A 15,331-nucleotide genomic window follows, 5' to 3' on the forward strand; every position below is an offset into this window, starting at 1 on the left:
CAGGGTCTAAACCCCTTGCTCACAGATCCACAAAGGCCTTGGTTCTGACCATTTATTGGGGACTTTTGCTAAGTACTGACAGAGGGAAGGATAAAAGGTTGGAGGCTTCTTCTCCTCCCGCCATCCCTACAACCTTCAAGTCTCTGGCTGTCCTGCTTTCTGGTGCAGGTTGGGACCATCAGTGGCGACAGGGTCACTGGCTGATTCTGGGGAAGTAGGGGAGTAAGGAAGGGGCCCAGGCACAGAGCTGACACAGAGAATGCAGATGTCAGGATGTGCTCAGGAAAATAGGTCCGAGGCTTCCAGAGTCCCCTGAGCTCCAGGAAGTAGCCACAGCCCTGCGGACGGATGAGGGTGACTCCTCAGCTTGAAACAGGCCGGCTCAGGTGCCTGGGCTTCTGGGGCTGGTTGGGGCCGATGTACTGAAGAGGCACATGAGTGGGGGCCGTGATCCGCTCGGTGCCAAGGTAGGGCTGGAGGGCAGGGGGCACGAGGACAGAGCCATCCTGGGGACAGAGCGGGCCACAGGTTGCTGCCATGGCCCCAGGCCTCCACCCTCTCTCTCCCCCAGAGAGATCCTTCCAGCCCTCACCTCCTGCTGATTGCTTTCCAGGAGGGCGATGAGGAGGCGGGGGACAGCGCAGGCCGTGGCGTTCACCTGGGAGAGAGGCATGCCCGCGTCTACCTGATGGCCTCTGCTGGCCCGGGAGAGGCTGAGGTGGCACGTCCCTAGGAGGGCAGAGGCTATGGGGAGGGCGGGAGGGGGTGGGGGTGCTCACCGTGTGGGCGAACTGCAGCTCCCCGGCCTCCTCCTGGAACATGATGTGAAGCCGGCGGCTCTGGAAGTCCGTGCAATTGGATGCGCTGGAGACCTGGGCGAGGACACGGGGTGGGTTGAGGGGACCAGCTGGAAGTGGGGGGTCTTGTCCCCCCCGTCCCCACTGCACTGGGGGCTCACCTCACCAAAGCGGCCGCGGCCTGGCATCCAGGCCTCAATATCGAACTTGCGGTAGGCAGGAAGGCCCAATTCCTGGGTGGGCATGTCCAGGACGCTGCAGTAGAAGAGAAGGTCATGGTGAAGGTCAGCAGGTGAGAGGTAGAGGCACAAGAAAGTGGCAGCAGCTGTGGCAGTGGGCGTGGCGGAAGAGAAGTGGATGGAGAGGAGGGCGGGGAGCAGAAGGCAAGGGCTACTGGGATTGTAGCGGGTCCCCAGGCCAAAAGGCCACATCCCTGGGCCTCTCTGGAAGCCTGTGACGGCCGGGGTGGGGGTGGTGTGGGGCTGCCTGTAGGTCCTGCCTGAAAGGGAAGGGCTGTGCCCCCATCTCCACTCTGCCTGGGGTGCTGAGGAGGCTGCAGGTGGGGCAGCACCCAGGATGGGAGCCACAAGAGGGAAGGGGCCTGGGTGCCCACACTGGGGTGCCCCATGCTGCTCACGCCACTGGCCCTGCCCTGTGGTCCTACACAGGATTTTACAGACGGACAGACCTTGTACATACTCCAGACATGGGGAAAAGGGGCAAGGGGAGGGGTGAGGTGAGGCTGTTCATGATTAGGGAGCACCTAGCCAGCCCGTCCCTCCTCCCGTGCCCCCGCCCCGCCCCGCACCGGAAGTGCAGGCCCAGCTCCGTCAGGATCTCCATCTGTAGGGACAGGAACTCCTCCAGTAGCCGCGAGCTCTGCTCCAGCCCAGGGCCTGTCACCCCAAACATCTCCACCTGGGGCAGTGCAGTGGGCACAAGAGTCAGGAGGCCCGGGGTCCCTGGAGTGGCCCTCCTCCCTGGTCCTGGCCACACTGACCTTGGTGAAGTGGTGTACTCGATATAGTCCCCGTGGCTCCTTCCCTGTGTCTGTCTCGGCCCGGTAGCAGGTACTAGAACAAACCATCCTGGGTGGGGAGCCGGGGAGGTGGAGTCAGGAAGGGGAGAGGGAATGTCACAGGTGGGGACAAGATCTAAAGGAACTGAGTATCACCTGATGGGCAGGTCCCTGAAGGCCACGGAGTGGTCCATGAAGTAGCCTGGGAGGAAAGGGGAACATGATGGGTAAGCCAGGGGCAACCGCTCATCCACAGGAAAACCTCTGTGAGACTGAGAAAAGGGGTCCCCTCTGGTGGACACAACCTCATGGCGGGGCACATGGCTGGATGGCTGGATCCTCACTGCGCTGTTGTATAGTCAACAACCTACACAACTGTACATGTTGAGCCTGGGGTCACTGAGACATCCTCAGCAGACAGCCGTCACCCCTAGGGTGCTCCTTGGTGTCTCCCCTACAATCCCTGTTGCTCTGAGGATGCTGCATGTAACCTCACCCCTGTTGTTGCCTCCTGGCAGATGCTTACCAGCCAGTCCCACCTCTGCTGTCCCAGCCAGGTTGAGGTCTTCAAAACGGGAGGGGTCGATGTTGTAAATCTGGGACGGATTGGCATTTGGTGTCATCCCACAGCCTTCCTGGGGAAGAGGCCAAGCCACAGAGGTCAGATGACAGAGGACCTCCAGCTCCATTTTGCAGTCACAACCCCTGCTCCTCCCCAGGAAGCTTCTGGAATTGCCCTGGCCTCCCTGTTCTGGCCTGACATCCTCAACCCAGTCCCAGGGTGGCCTCTGTGGGGGAGATGGGCCCCAGAACAGGGCACACAGCTGAGCGTGGGGAGCACTCACAAACACAGCTCCTCGGAGAAGGTCTGGCACCGTCATGGGAGTGAAGCCCTGTGAAGAGGAACAGGGTGGGGTGAGGGGCACAGCCAGGACCCCCACCCGAGCCGAAGCTCAGACTGGAAGAAGTGGCACTGCAGAGTGGGCCAATGGCTCCCGCCTGTCCTTACAAAGCCCAGGTCACCTCCAAGGAAACTGAGGAAGGCCTGAGCAGTGGGCTTGGCACTGGCTCCGGGACCTTGGTGTCCCTATCACTAGGCCCTCTCTGCTGGGGCTTCACAGTTTCCTCGCTCAGTTCAGCCCACACAGGGTAGCGGGAGGTTTAGTGACAACTTTCTTTGGCTCCCCAGTGCCCCTGGGAAATGTCCAGGTCCCTCACTGCCGCCCACACCCCATGCCTCCAGCCTCTGCCAACCCCAACCGGTTCAGCAACACCACATTTCCCCGACACTCCCTTTATGCTAGAGGCAGGTGGTGATGTGGTGAACACAGGCTCTAGGGCCAGCACCAGGCAGCAGCCACGAGATCCTGGGCTAGTTACGCTCTCTCCAAGCCTTAATTTCTTTATCTCTAAAGTGGGGGTAACAATGGCACCTACCTCCTACCCCTGCTCTAAGAATGAAATGTGTTAATTATATGTGTAAAGTTCTGTAAACAGCGACCAGAGCAGAGGTGACCCCTCTGCCCCGCCTCTCCGCGTTGAGCCTCTCCGTCAGCGTCCACATCACGCCCTCCAGGCAGCCCTCCCATCCCGGCCCATACCCGCTGGATGAGCTTGTTGAGTGTGAAGTTGACTAGGCCGTGCTGCAGGAGGGCTCCAGCCCCTCGGAGGTAGTAGGAGCGGTGGCCGGATACGTGGGACAGGCGCCTGGGAGACAGATGGGAAGACAGGCGTGTGTGTGTGGGCTGGGGCTGGTGGGGGACGAGGGGAGTTCTTCTGCACCCCCAGGGCAGACGCCAGCTGCCAGGCGGGGGACTGGGCATCAAACATTCATGCGAAGTGAGGCCCCAGACACAGTGTTAAGCCAGCTGCTGGGGTGGGGAGGGCGGGCTGGAGGGGCGGGCGGGACTCACTTCTGACGGATGATGTCGAGCTTCTCCGCGATTTCCAGGTGGCCCCGGGGTTGGAAGGAGAAAGCTGGATCAGGATGAAAAGCGGGGGGGTAAGGGTTGTGGGGAGAGACACGGAACAGGGACAGAGAGAGGATTAGAAAGACACGGGAATGAGCAGCAGAAAGACGGACAGGCAGGGAGAGAAAGGAAACCAGGTGGCGGCAGAGACGGGACTAGCAAAGGGCGAGAGAGACAGAGAAACACGGGAAGCAGAGGTGGAAAAGGAGAGAGAGAGCAAAGGGAAGAAAACATTAGGAAGAAGCGAGGAAGAGGGAGGGGGGCAGAGAGTCAGAGCCAGACAGGAGTTGGGGAGGAAAACCCAAGGGAATCAGGGGCCAATGCGGGGCAGGGACAGACTGCCATGGACACACAGACAGGATGGGAGGCCGGAGAAGGGGCACACAGGACCTCTACAGGCCCCAGCTGCATCCCAGACCCAAGGGGCCCCACCCCGGGGCTGGTGGGGTGCCCCACCTGGCTTGTCTCCGACCACGTGGAGCACTCGGGCCTGGCTCTCATCCCCGACGGGCTGCAGAGACACAGCAGGAGTCACAGGGGAGGTGGTCTCAAGGGCCCCCAGGCCCCCTAAGCACCCAGCACAGTGCTTACCACGTCCGGGTGGGTCCGGTTGGGCAGCCTCAGCGCCCGCAGGAAGAAATCCTCCTCAAGCTGGGTCTCCTTGGGGTACAGGACCATGAGCAGCTTGCGGATCTCCCGGCCACGTGCCCGCAGGCTCTGATACTGGGGGTCCTGGGGACAGGGGCAGGTGGCGTTGGCCCAGAAAAGGGCAGGGGTCCCTCGAACCAGTCTGACCTTGAGCCTTGCTGGCAAAACCTCTGTGGAGGACACTCACTGTCCCTTTGGCCCGACATCGTGAATTTCCTTTTGGGAAATTCCCTCCCTTCACCTCATCACCATGTGGCCTGTCCAGAGGGTCATGACTCAGGCCTGGCCTTCCAGAACATTCCACGGCCTTGGCCACAGTGACTGGCTCAAAGACAGGCACTGACCCAAGCCCCAGGACTATGGGTGTAGCTCTCAGGGAAGTGGTCCTCTTTGTGCCCCACCCTGGCTCCCCTTTCTCTAAGGGCAAAAGGTTGGTCTAGGAATGAGAGGGAAGCAGAGCCAAATACGGAGCCAGGACCCGGAGCCGGCCTTTCGTCTCGTGAATCAGCACATTCACCTGGATCAATAGTCCTGTATGTTGTCTCCAGTCACATGGGAGGAATCAGGACTCACGCGGCCCCTGCCCACTCCCACCAGGGTCGGGACATCACTCCCATGTACTACCTGCTGCACTTGACCGTTGTCCTGGTTTACCTGGTAGAAGAGAGATGGAGAGGGTGATTAGGCTCCTTAAGTTGGGGCTGGGAAAGGGAAAAATGGAGGGGCGAAAGGTCAAACAGGGCTTGGGGTATGGGGTGAGGGTGGGGAAGGGGTTCTGAATTCCTTGCTTTGCGGGTACCTGGTCGGACAGACCTTCCTTCACTCTGTGCCTCAATTTCTCTCTCAGTAAAGCCGGGAGGAGGCAAGATAACGGACAATAATCACACCTGCACCTCACGCCTTTCTCCGCAGAGGGCTCTCACACCGTCCTGTTTCTCTATAACCTACTCTGTGAAGTGGGCTTCACTGTGCTCCCCATTTCATAAACGACAAAACCGCGACTTAGACAGGTGAAGTCTGTGGACTTGTGACCTTCTATGATCCGGAGCGGCAGACGGGAAGCAGGCAGACCTGGGTCTGAAGGTGGGGTGCCTCCCAGCTGCATATCCTTGGGCATATCCTGTCCCTTCTCCAAGCCTCGGTATTCCCATCTAGGAAATAGGCTCATAGGAGCTCCCCAGCAGGACTGGCACATGGCTTCCCTGAGAAGATGGGTTAGCACTCGCTGAGTATTAACTGTGATCACTTTTGTCATCTACACTGGCTGCCTGGCTGGGACGCACATAGTCAGGGGCCTGGCACTCTGTACTGGGGTTGTGGGGAGATATGGCTAGTCTTGTGACTGGCCTCCGATTGGAAGGGTGGAAAGCAGCCCGCGGGCCTAGGTGCAAATCCTGCCTCCCCCACTTTCTGGCTGTGATGCTGAGGCACATTTTTAACCTCCTGGGGCCCCAGTAAATTGGGTTTGGACTGTTCCCATCTCATGCACTGTGAGAGCTGCACCCAGAAGGGTGTCTGGCCCACACTGATGGCTATGTAAATGTCTGCTGTTGATTTCATGGTCACCTTCCCGCCGCCTGCGGCAGGTGCTATCAGCTGTCTAACCCACGACTGTTTGCTCTCCCTCTTCCCTGCCCGCAGACACCTCAGTTCCCCCTCCCTGGGCGGCCTGTGGGTCTAGGAACGCAGGCTGAAGCAGCCCGGGGCTGCTTCTCCAGGAGCCCTATGCCCGCTCTAGTAATTCCGTCCCTCCTGCTGATGACAGGTGTGGGTGTGGGGGTGTCTGGGTCCAGAAGGCATGAGGGGACTCTGCTGGGGGCTTCAGGAAATGTCTCTCTGCTCTGGAGAAAGGGCAGGCAAGCCCCAGAAGTCCTGTTTTCTGCCTCGGACAGAGTCATGCAAAGAGATGCGGGTGGTACACCAGCCTTCGTGGACTGTGAGAGGGCAAACAGGTGGAATCAACACGGTGAAGCTCCACCCACACAGGACCCCATGCTCACCAGAAGGGCCCGGACTGCCTCAGCCACAGCCCCCTTCTCCTCCTCCAGAATCCGGATCTGCTCCCTCAGCTGCCTCAGCTCCTGCCAGGTGGCGATCTGGGGGTGGACAAAGGAGGGGACGGCGTGAAGTAGCCACCGTCTCCTGTCCCTTCTCGCTGGAGCCTCGGCCTCTGGCCACCTGGACCCCAGCAGCCAGTCCCCCCTCTATCCCTCCCGCACTAGACCTCCCTGACGTGAAGCCCATGACTGCCCAGAATGAAGAGGCATCTCCCAGCCTCCCTCACAGCTGAATGTGCTCCTGTGTCCAAGTTCAAACAGTGGGCAGGAGGAGAAGTGGCAGCGGGACTCTGGGTCATCTCCTTAGAGATAAGCCCCCATGTCGGACTTTCTGTCTCTCACTCCCCTTGGCCTGGATGACAGACTATGAAGAGAGTCAAACTGGACAACATCCTCAGGGATGCGGAGCGAGAAGGTGAGGGGACCCAGGTGCCAAGGGGCAGGGATCCTGCCAGTGCTCACCTCGGAGTCTTGCAGAAGAGAGAGACAGCCACTGTCCTATGGGGCTGCTGCGCCAAGCCTGTCCCCCGAAACGGCAGGTTCAGCTCTCCTTCACGGGGACCCCTACTGCTGTGCGGTCCCTCTGTGAGCCCATATTCCCGGGCAAACCCCCTCACCTCCCTGGCTGCAGTTCTCCCTTTGACTAAATGGCACAAACGCCGGGGGCTGGAAGCAGGAAGCGGAGGGCAGGCCACAAGGTGGCTCCCCCTGGATGTCTCCTGGACACTTCATGCTCACTCTGTGCAAGAGTGACTCAAGGACAAGCATCTCTCCCCCCAGATCTGCTCTTCCTCCTCAGGCACAGCCCCACGAACTCCCATCCCACACCCCAGAGCCCTGAGCCCCCTACTGGATGCTACTGGGACCCTTCTGCCCCAGGAACGGTCCGTCAGGTCTGTCCTCCTCTCATCCCCCAACTCCTGCCCCCCATCCAGAGCCTGTCCTCTCCTGCAAGGACCCCTGTGCCAGCCTCCCAGCCTGCAGGCTCTCCTCCTCCAGCCAGAGTTCTGACACAAACCCTCTCCCACCTGAGAGCACCCACAGCTCCCCAGGGCTCCTGGGAACAATTCACATGCCTTGTTACTGCCCAGAAAGCCACATGCCATATTCCTCTTCACACTTCATGGCCTGAACATGTGCTTTTCAAGCTTTGGGATGTGATCCATTAGCAGGTTATAAATAATTTAGGATCTTTAAACCAGCTCTTTAAAAGATGGGGATAGGGACACCTGGGTGGCTCAGGCAATTAAACATCCTACTTTGGCTCAGGTCATGTTCTCGGCGTCCTGGGATCCAGCCCTGTTCAGGCTCTCTGTTCACTGAGGAGTCTGCTTCTCCCTCCCCCTCTGCCCCTCCCCAGTTTGTGCACTCTCGCTCTCTCTCTCTAATGAAGAAATAAAATATTTTAAAATAATATATGAAAGGCTATGGTAAACTATGCACAAAATTTGCCATTTTAACTATTTTAAAGTGTACAGTTCCGTGGCATTAAGTACCTTTACATGGTCCTGCAGCCTTCCCCACCATCCATCGCCAGAATTTTATCTTTCCAAATGGAAACTGTACACCCATTAAACAGTCTCTTCCCATTCCCAGCTCCTGGCAACCACCCTTCTATTTTCTGTCTTTATGAATCTAACTACTCTAGGCACCTTGTATGAATGGAATCATATAGTTTTTTTATTTTTTAAGATTTTATTTATTTGACAGACAGAGATCACAAGTAGGCAGAGAGGCAGGCAGAAAGAGAGAGGGGGAAGCAGGCTCCCAGCTGAGCAGAGAGCCAGACACGGGACTTGATCCCAGGACCCTGAGACCATGACCTGAGCCGAACGCAAAGGCTTAACCCACTGAACCAGGTGCCCCCAGTTCTGTCTTTTTGTGATAGCCTCATGTCACTTGGCATAAGGTCCTCAAGGTTCATTCATGTTATAGGCTGCATCACAATTTCCTTCCCTTTTCAAGGCTGAATTGTATCCCACCGTCCATATACACCACATTTTGTTTATCTATTCACTCATCCACGGGCACCCAGGTTCCTTCCATCTTTTGGCTACTGTAAGTAATGCTGCTATGAAAATGGGTATTCAAATATCTGTTCAAGTCCCTGCTTTCGATTCTTTGAGGTACATACCCAGAAGCGGGATGGCCTGATCATATGGTAATTCCATGTTTAATTTTTTTGAGGAACCACCACCTTTTTTTTTTTTTCCTTTAAAATATTTTATTTATTTATTTGAAAGGGAGAGAGAGAGAGACAGCGGGAGAAGGAACAGAACCAGGGGAAGTGGGAGAGGGAGAAACAGGCCTCCCACTGAGCAGGGAGCCTGATGTGGGGCTCAATCCCACAACGCTGGGATCACGAACTGAACCAAAGGCAAAGGCTTAAGGCCTGAGCCACCCACGTGCCCCACAGCAAGAGAGGGAACAGAAGCAGGGGGAGACGGAGAGGAAGAAGCAGGCTTTCCAGCCAACAGGGAGCCTGATGCAGGGCTCAATCCCAGGACCCTGTGATCATGACCTGAGCAGAAGGCAGATGCTTAAGGACTGAGCCACCCAGGCATCCAACCACCATCCTTCTTAATTTTTCTGAGACTTAGTTTTTCCTCTGATGAAATGGGGGCACCCACCTCACATCGTGGTTGTAAAACTGAAACGAGGCATGTATGCACACAGCACTTAGAACAGTCCATCCTCAGCACCCCAACAAGGTCTAGCAATATGGTGACTCTGGTTCTCGGTCCCTAGCATGTAGTATTATATTATTTACCAACTTATTCTCAACACCTGCGGCATAGTAGATGCTCCTTAAATAACCGTTCAGTAAAACCATTCATTCATTCGAGAACCCTATTTAACTGCCTGCTACTTGTCGGGCAGCCGCAGGTCTCGATCTTTTACTCTCCAAAGCCAAACCCCTCCACCCTCGTCTGACTCACCTCCCTGTCCCCCTAGTTTCTTCCTCCTCCCCCCATTTTCTTTTGTCATCTTAAGCCTGGCATGAGGTTGGAGTAAGTTTCTAAGCGCAGAGCAGGTACTCAGCACGCTTTATGGAACGCATAGTGGGTGTGTAGATAGTAGGGCCCTAGCACTCCGTGGATAACTGGCACACGTATGCGTGCCAAGCACAGGTCGGCTAAATTGGGGAAAAAACTAAAATTCCCGTAATAGGTTCGCCCCCTGCTGGAGGTATCTTGCAAGCCCAGTTGGGCTCCGCAGCCAATGGCCCACGCAAGCGCACTCACGATCGCCGGCAGGTCTTCCGGCCGTAACTCCCCCTTGCGGAGCTGCAGGGCGCGTGCAGCGTCTTCCGGGCATGCGCACAGCGACTCCATGTCCAGCTGAGGGAGCGCACTGTAGCCCTCGCGCGCGTGCTCGTACAGAAGGTTCCGGTCTCGTCTCTCCGTGGCAAAAGTTCTCCTTGCGTTATGGCTGCAGACGCAACCTCTCCGGGGCCGAAGACCCCAACCAGCCACCAAAGACCCCAAACGCCGCGCCATGGACGCAGCCATCTTGGACGGGGGACAAGGAGTCGCGCCCCCTTCGTCCCGCCCACTCCGCGTTTAGACCAATTGCAAAGCAGCCGCGCCTCTCGTGCCTCAAACGCAGTCCGACTAGAAAAGTTGACCGAGATTGACTCTGTCTTTGACCAATCGTTGTTTGTGTCCCGCCCCTTCAGTGCACGAGAGGCAGATCCAGCCAATCCCTGCGGGATGACCTCCGGAAGTGGCTTGAAGCCGGTTCAGCGTGTCTGCGGACCCTGCTAGGGTCAGTGAAGTTGATAAGAAATCCTCGGGTTCCCCAAATCTCCCTGGCCCTGTCCTCAGTTTCTTTTGTCCTCCAGTATGCCGGGGGTGGGGGAGGGAGGTTGCTAGGTGCCCGAGAGCCTACTCAGAGCGAAACTTAATTTACGGGGAGAATTTCTGTCCGCAGCGTGAAGGATTGTAGTCAGACTGTCAGAGGAAATTCCTTGGACTTAATCCGCAGGCTCTGAGGGGGGGATGGGGAGAAGCGGGACCCTTCCTCGGCTCCGGCCATTTTCCCCTTTTCCTTCCTGATTCTCTCATCCCCTAACACAGGGACCCTTCAGGCGGCGGGATGTTCTGGTCCGGCCTTCTCCGTGGCCTCAGCACGTCCCTAAATTATGGTAAGTTGGGGACTTGAGCTGCAGAGACGCCGCTGTACGAGGGTTATCCCCGCTGGGACTTGTCTGCCTCTGCCGCAGCCCTGGGGGGAATCGGGGTTTTAAGTTTGGGAGGCACGAATGCACGGTGGGTTTTAGCGGAGCTCGGGCTGCAAGGGCAAGAGGTGGGAAGTCGTTGCCTTGGGGGCGACTATGCATCGTCAGGTGGGTACCGGGAGTTTGGGTCAGTTTCTGATCTCTTCAGCAAATACTTAATAAATAATCTCCGGTGGGTGAGACATCCAAGCAAAGGATTGACCTTAGTGTGCGCCAGGCAAGGAGAGGGATGCTTTATTTGTCTTTATGGGTTCTGCAGACATCACGTGCTTCTCATGGCCAGGCCCTTTGCGAAGTATCTCAGTCACTCACTCTGCAGACTTTTATTAAGCACTTTCTGGTTGCCACTCACTAAGGATCCCGTGACAAGCTTGTGCCCTGCCAGGGAATTCTGGGCTAGCTTGACGCGCATCTCTCACCATAACCTCTCATACACCATACTCAAGGGGGAGGTGTGACTCTGGTGCCTGTGATGCGGTGAGAACCCTGAGGCACCAAGGCAGAGTCTTGCTCAAGGGCATACCACTAGGAAGAAGCTTCTAGCAACGTCTCACCCCTTTGAGGATTCTGCTGTAACTTGACATGTAACGTAACACGGAAATAGATAGTACAGCCAGGACCCACCCTGGATAGAGAGGGAGTGTAAAGTTTGGGTGTAAAAGGGCATCTGCAATAGTGACAGGAAGGTGATGAACCTAGAGCCTTGAATTGGGAGCTCCAAGAGGGTATGTCCAGGGTCATCTCTGTCACCGTTGTGCTTCCATTTTGGGGGCCAAGATGGTAGGTAAATGTTTGCTCAAGATGGTGGCACCATCTTAACATCCTGTCCATGAGCAAATCTTGTCAGTCTGCCTTGGAAATATATTCCCTCCTTGAACTGTCCTTCTTAGTCCACTGCAGCCACACTGGTCCCCTTTCTGTTGCTGTGTCTGGGGACACCAGCTGGAGCACGATGAGCAAGGGGGCAAGTAGGGAGAGGAGGTCAGGGAAGTGATGGGGGCAGAGCACCTGGGGCCTCATGGGTCACGGAAAGGTCTTTGGCTTTTCCCTAAGTCAGATGGCACCGCAGGAGAGAGGGCTCTGAGCAGGGGAGGGGGTTCCTGATTTGACCCCCGTGTCCACAGGGTCCCTCTGGCTGGGTGTGGGGACCAGACTATAGGAGGGAGAAGGAGGGCTCGGTAGATGAGTCTGGACAGGACTAAAGGGATGCAGTGCAGGAGGGAGGAAAGGGTCTGTAACAGTTTGGGGGACATCATCTGCTCGTGGGGGGTAGAGGAGGGACACCTCCCCCGAACACCCCATTGGGTTGCTGTAGAGATGAGGCGAGTTCACATAGGTACAGGGCATAGACCAGTCCATGACGTGGTGTGAATCTGTTTGCTTTTATTATTGTTTGCAAAAGTCAGTGCCTTCCTTGAAGAATAAAAGGAGCTAATTCACATTAAATGTTTAAAACAGAACCTGACATGTAGGTGTTATTACTCTTATTTGTGACTACCCCCAGACGGAAACAAGTACATCCTGGGAAAGTGCTTGGAACTTGTGCCTAGAACTCTTAACCATTTGCTGGGATAACAGCCTCTCCTCCCGGTTGTGTGTCTCCAGGCCTAGCCCTGGCCACCCGGCCCATGGCCACCCTGAACCAGATGCACCGCCGAGGGCTTCCCAAGAGGCCGCCTCCACCTCTAGGCCCCACGGCCGGCCGGCCACAGCTGAAGGGAGTGGTGTTGCGCACGTTCATCCGAAAGCCCAAGAAACCCAACTCAGCCAACCGCAAGTGCTGCCGCGTGCGGCTCAGCACTGGCCGAGAGGCCGTGTGCTTCATCCCCGGGGAGGGCCACAGCCTGCAGGAGCACCATGTCGTGCTGGTGCAGGGCGGCCGCACCCAGGACCTGCCTGGCGTGAAGCTCACTGTTGTGCGTGGCAAGTATGACTGTGGCCACGTGCAGAAGAAGAAGTGACTGACAGGGCCGCAGTGGGCTGGGGTTTCCTCGGAACCAGAACCTTCCTCTCTGGGTGCCTGTGATATCCTTGGGAAGCTCTTCCAGCTCTAGAAGTACCTGGTCCTGGGTGCAAATTCTGCCTTTGCCTCTTCCACCGGGAACACTGCTTGCCCACAGGGCTTCTGGGTGGAGTTAGTAAAAGCCCCCCTCTGTCCACACCCTTGCCTTCTGTGTGTAGAGCGTGGGCTCAAAGGACCTCTTCTGCTGGGGCAGGGCCCTGTATTGCCATCTGCTGGGAAGGGGTGGCAATAAACACACAGACCGCCCCCCTACTTCCCTGGTTGTGGTGTGACCCTTCCTGTATTTGTCCTCTGTGTGCTATTAGCCACAGACATCCCCAATGGGCCTGTTTCCTCCAGAAAATAGCCCTACTCACAATATCCCCCTTGTTGGGTTTGGTGAAGATGAAATCCGAGGTCCTGAGTGTAGAACACCTGCCAATGGCTACTCTTTGGGGGAACTCTAGAGTCTGCTAGGTGGCTCTGAGGCCCTTTTCCCTTTCCCACGGGCCGAGGATCTGGGCAAGGACAGCCCGGCTGTCCGGTTTCCTCATCTGTGCCGGGGTGTTGGGAGGCTCAGAGCAGGTGTGCTGCTGGCTGCCTGGGAGCTGCTCCTCTCGGTTATTTTCAGACCCACACACACCTGGGTCCAAATCCTGACTCTCTGTCTTTGTTCTGCCTCAGTTTCCTCCCTTGGTAAATGGCACTGAAATAATACTGACCTTGCCTGATGATGGGCTTAGATTTTAAGATTTGAGAGCCTTCCTTCCATCACTGGGTTCTGTGCAAGTCCTGCCTTTTCTGCCTACTGGCCAGGTGACATTTAAACTCTGAGCCTGTTTCCTCCTGGGCCAAATAAATAACAGGGCCTGCCCTCCATCACCCGCACGGGGCTTAGCATACCTCCTAAATTTCTCATGATCAGAAACCTCACACGGGCCCTTTTAGGGTCAGGGCTGGGGGCAGACAGTTCATTGATTACAGACCGAAGTCCCCCCTTGTTTCACATTTAGCACCGATTTTATTGGTTGGCTGTGCCCAGCCAGGGAGAGAGCAGGAGACACTAGGGAGGCAGGCCCGAGTGCTTTCCCCTGTGGCACACCTTGCTCTTGGAGCCTGAATGCAAGGGAGTAGAGAAAAGGAGTCTGTTGGCCAGCAGGAGGGGAGCTTCCCATGAGGTAGGGACAGGAGGTGGGGCAGGGGACGTGGTTTGTGGATCAGCAGGGACTTAGGAATTCTGATAGAAACGGTACCAGCCAGGCCCAAAGGGCAGGCGCTGATGGGTGGTGCTAGAGAAGGTCACACAAGCCTCACAGCTGAGTCCCAGGGACTCTGAAGACTAAGGAAACGGTTCCTTTTGATGCCCCTGTTGGTGACCTCAAGGACAGACTGCCCCGCCTAAGGTCTGCTCCCTGCTAGCTTACTCTGCAAACATGTGGTCAGGAGTCACCGTCCCGGGTGATCAGCGACTTTCCCCCATGGTTAAAAATCCTGGTTTGGCCTTTGTCTTGTGACTCAGTCCGCCAACTGACATCCACACGTGTAAGAAAACAATTTGCAAGAAAAGTAAACATCTCTGAGTTACTCTGGGAGTAAGTTCTCCCACCCTGGGAAGCTGGGAAAGTGGTGAGCAGCCTGGTTGGATCCCTGGTTTCTTGTACAGCGTGTGGGCACCATGCTGAAACAGCAGTGAGTGGGGTTCCCCAGAGGGCCGCCGGGAAGGGGCCACATGGGACACCCACTTGTCCACGGGCACCCGGCTCCCAGCTGGGCTCCCAGCCTCAAAACTGCCCTTGACTGATGATGCCCAGATGGCAGTACTTTCTGGAAGGCTGGATCAGTTGGCTAGGACAGGCGGATCCTGACCCTCACACTGGAGTGGGTCACCAGGGCGCCATAGTGCCCCACCCAGGAACGCGTGTCCCTCCCATACTGCTCAAATGACACGTAGCGGATGCCCTTGCCAAAGTTGGTGAAGACATGCGACACCTGCATGGGAAAAGAGAGTGGGAGGTTGAGGGCCTGTGGGCCCTTCCCTTCCTCCACCCCCTCAACAGGCACTCCCCAAGGACCAGTGACATACCAGGCCCTGCTCTAGGCACTGGAGATACAGCAGTGAGGAAAGCAGAAAGGCCCTGGCCAGGGGAAGCGGCTGCTCTAGCAGGGGACTCAGACACTGAGGACAGTTTGAGGGGGTAAGGGGCAAGGGGGTGGGGTTGTACAGTGAGCGAACAAGGGCACCACTGAGGCAACATCTGAGCACAGACCTGAGGGAGGGGAGGAAGCCATGTGGGGATTGGGATGAAGAGTGTTCCAAACAGAGGAAGTCTTGGGACCTCTGGGGGGCTCAGCTGGTAAAGCATCTGCCTTCAGCTTAGGTCATGATCCCAGGGTCCTGGGATGGAGCCCCGTGTCAGGCTCTCTGCTTGGCAGGGAGCCTGCTTCTCCCTCTACCCCACCCCTGCTTGTGCTTGCTCTCTCTCTCTCTCTCTCTGACAAATAAATAAAATCTTTAAAAAACAAAAACTTTCTCCCTTAAAAACAAAACAAAGCAAAACAGAGAAGCAGTCAATGCAAAGGCCCTGAGGTAGAAGTGTGC

The 15,331-nt window shown here is 56.7% G+C and overlaps 3 protein-coding genes across 8 annotated transcripts in view; 1 reads left to right on the forward strand and 2 right to left on the reverse strand.

Moving 5' to 3' along the window:
• Positions 1 to 38: 38 nt before the first annotated feature.
• On the reverse strand, positions 39 to 10,043 carry SARS2 (seryl-tRNA synthetase 2, mitochondrial). The gene is made up of 16 exons (XM_059151294.1): positions 9,736 to 10,043; positions 6,434 to 6,529; positions 5,058 to 5,087; positions 4,377 to 4,517; positions 4,242 to 4,296; positions 3,729 to 3,792; positions 3,417 to 3,522; positions 2,661 to 2,708; positions 2,342 to 2,450; positions 1,972 to 2,017; positions 1,798 to 1,885; positions 1,606 to 1,715; positions 959 to 1,052; positions 780 to 872; positions 593 to 658; positions 39 to 506 (listed from the first exon to the last, which is right to left on the reverse strand). Exons 1-16 carry the CDS (start codon positions 10,000 to 10,002, stop codon positions 363 to 365), a joined length of 1,557 nt encoding a protein of 518 aa, XP_059007277.1. The 5' UTR covers positions 10,003 to 10,043; the 3' UTR covers positions 39 to 362.
• A 112-nt stretch (positions 10,044 to 10,155) lies between these two features.
• MRPS12 (mitochondrial ribosomal protein S12) lies at positions 10,156 to 13,005 on the forward strand. Of its 2 annotated transcripts, none has more exons than XM_059151313.1 (3): positions 10,156 to 10,258; positions 10,570 to 10,637; positions 12,336 to 13,005. In XM_059151313.1, the coding sequence occupies exons 2-3, from the start codon at positions 10,589 to 10,591 to the stop codon at positions 12,689 to 12,691; spliced, it is 405 nt and encodes a 134-aa protein (XP_059007296.1). In that variant the 5' UTR covers positions 10,156 to 10,258; positions 10,570 to 10,588; the 3' UTR covers positions 12,692 to 13,005. The 2 variants fall into 2 exon arrangements, with proteins under 2 accessions (XP_059007296.1, XP_059007297.1); XM_059151314.1 differs by having other exon boundaries at positions 10,256 to 10,333.
• A 141-nt stretch (positions 13,006 to 13,146) lies between these two features.
• Positions 13,147 to 15,331, reverse strand: part of FBXO17 (F-box protein 17) — a 97,693-nt gene continuing 95,508 nt past the window's right edge. For all 5 annotated transcript variants that reach the window (XM_059151301.1, XM_059151305.1, XM_059151302.1 and 2 more), the window contains one exon: positions 13,147 to 14,721. In XM_059151301.1, the coding sequence (XP_059007284.1) occupies positions 14,578 to 14,721 (144 nt within the window). In that variant the 3' untranslated portion in view covers positions 13,147 to 14,577. The remainder of the gene's footprint in view (positions 14,722 to 15,331) is intronic.

Source organism: Mustela lutreola, chromosome 16 (assembly GCF_030435805.1).
Source record: "Mustela lutreola isolate mMusLut2 chromosome 16, mMusLut2.pri, whole genome shotgun sequence".
NCBI classification, from domain to species: domain Eukaryota; kingdom Metazoa; phylum Chordata; class Mammalia; order Carnivora; family Mustelidae; genus Mustela; species Mustela lutreola.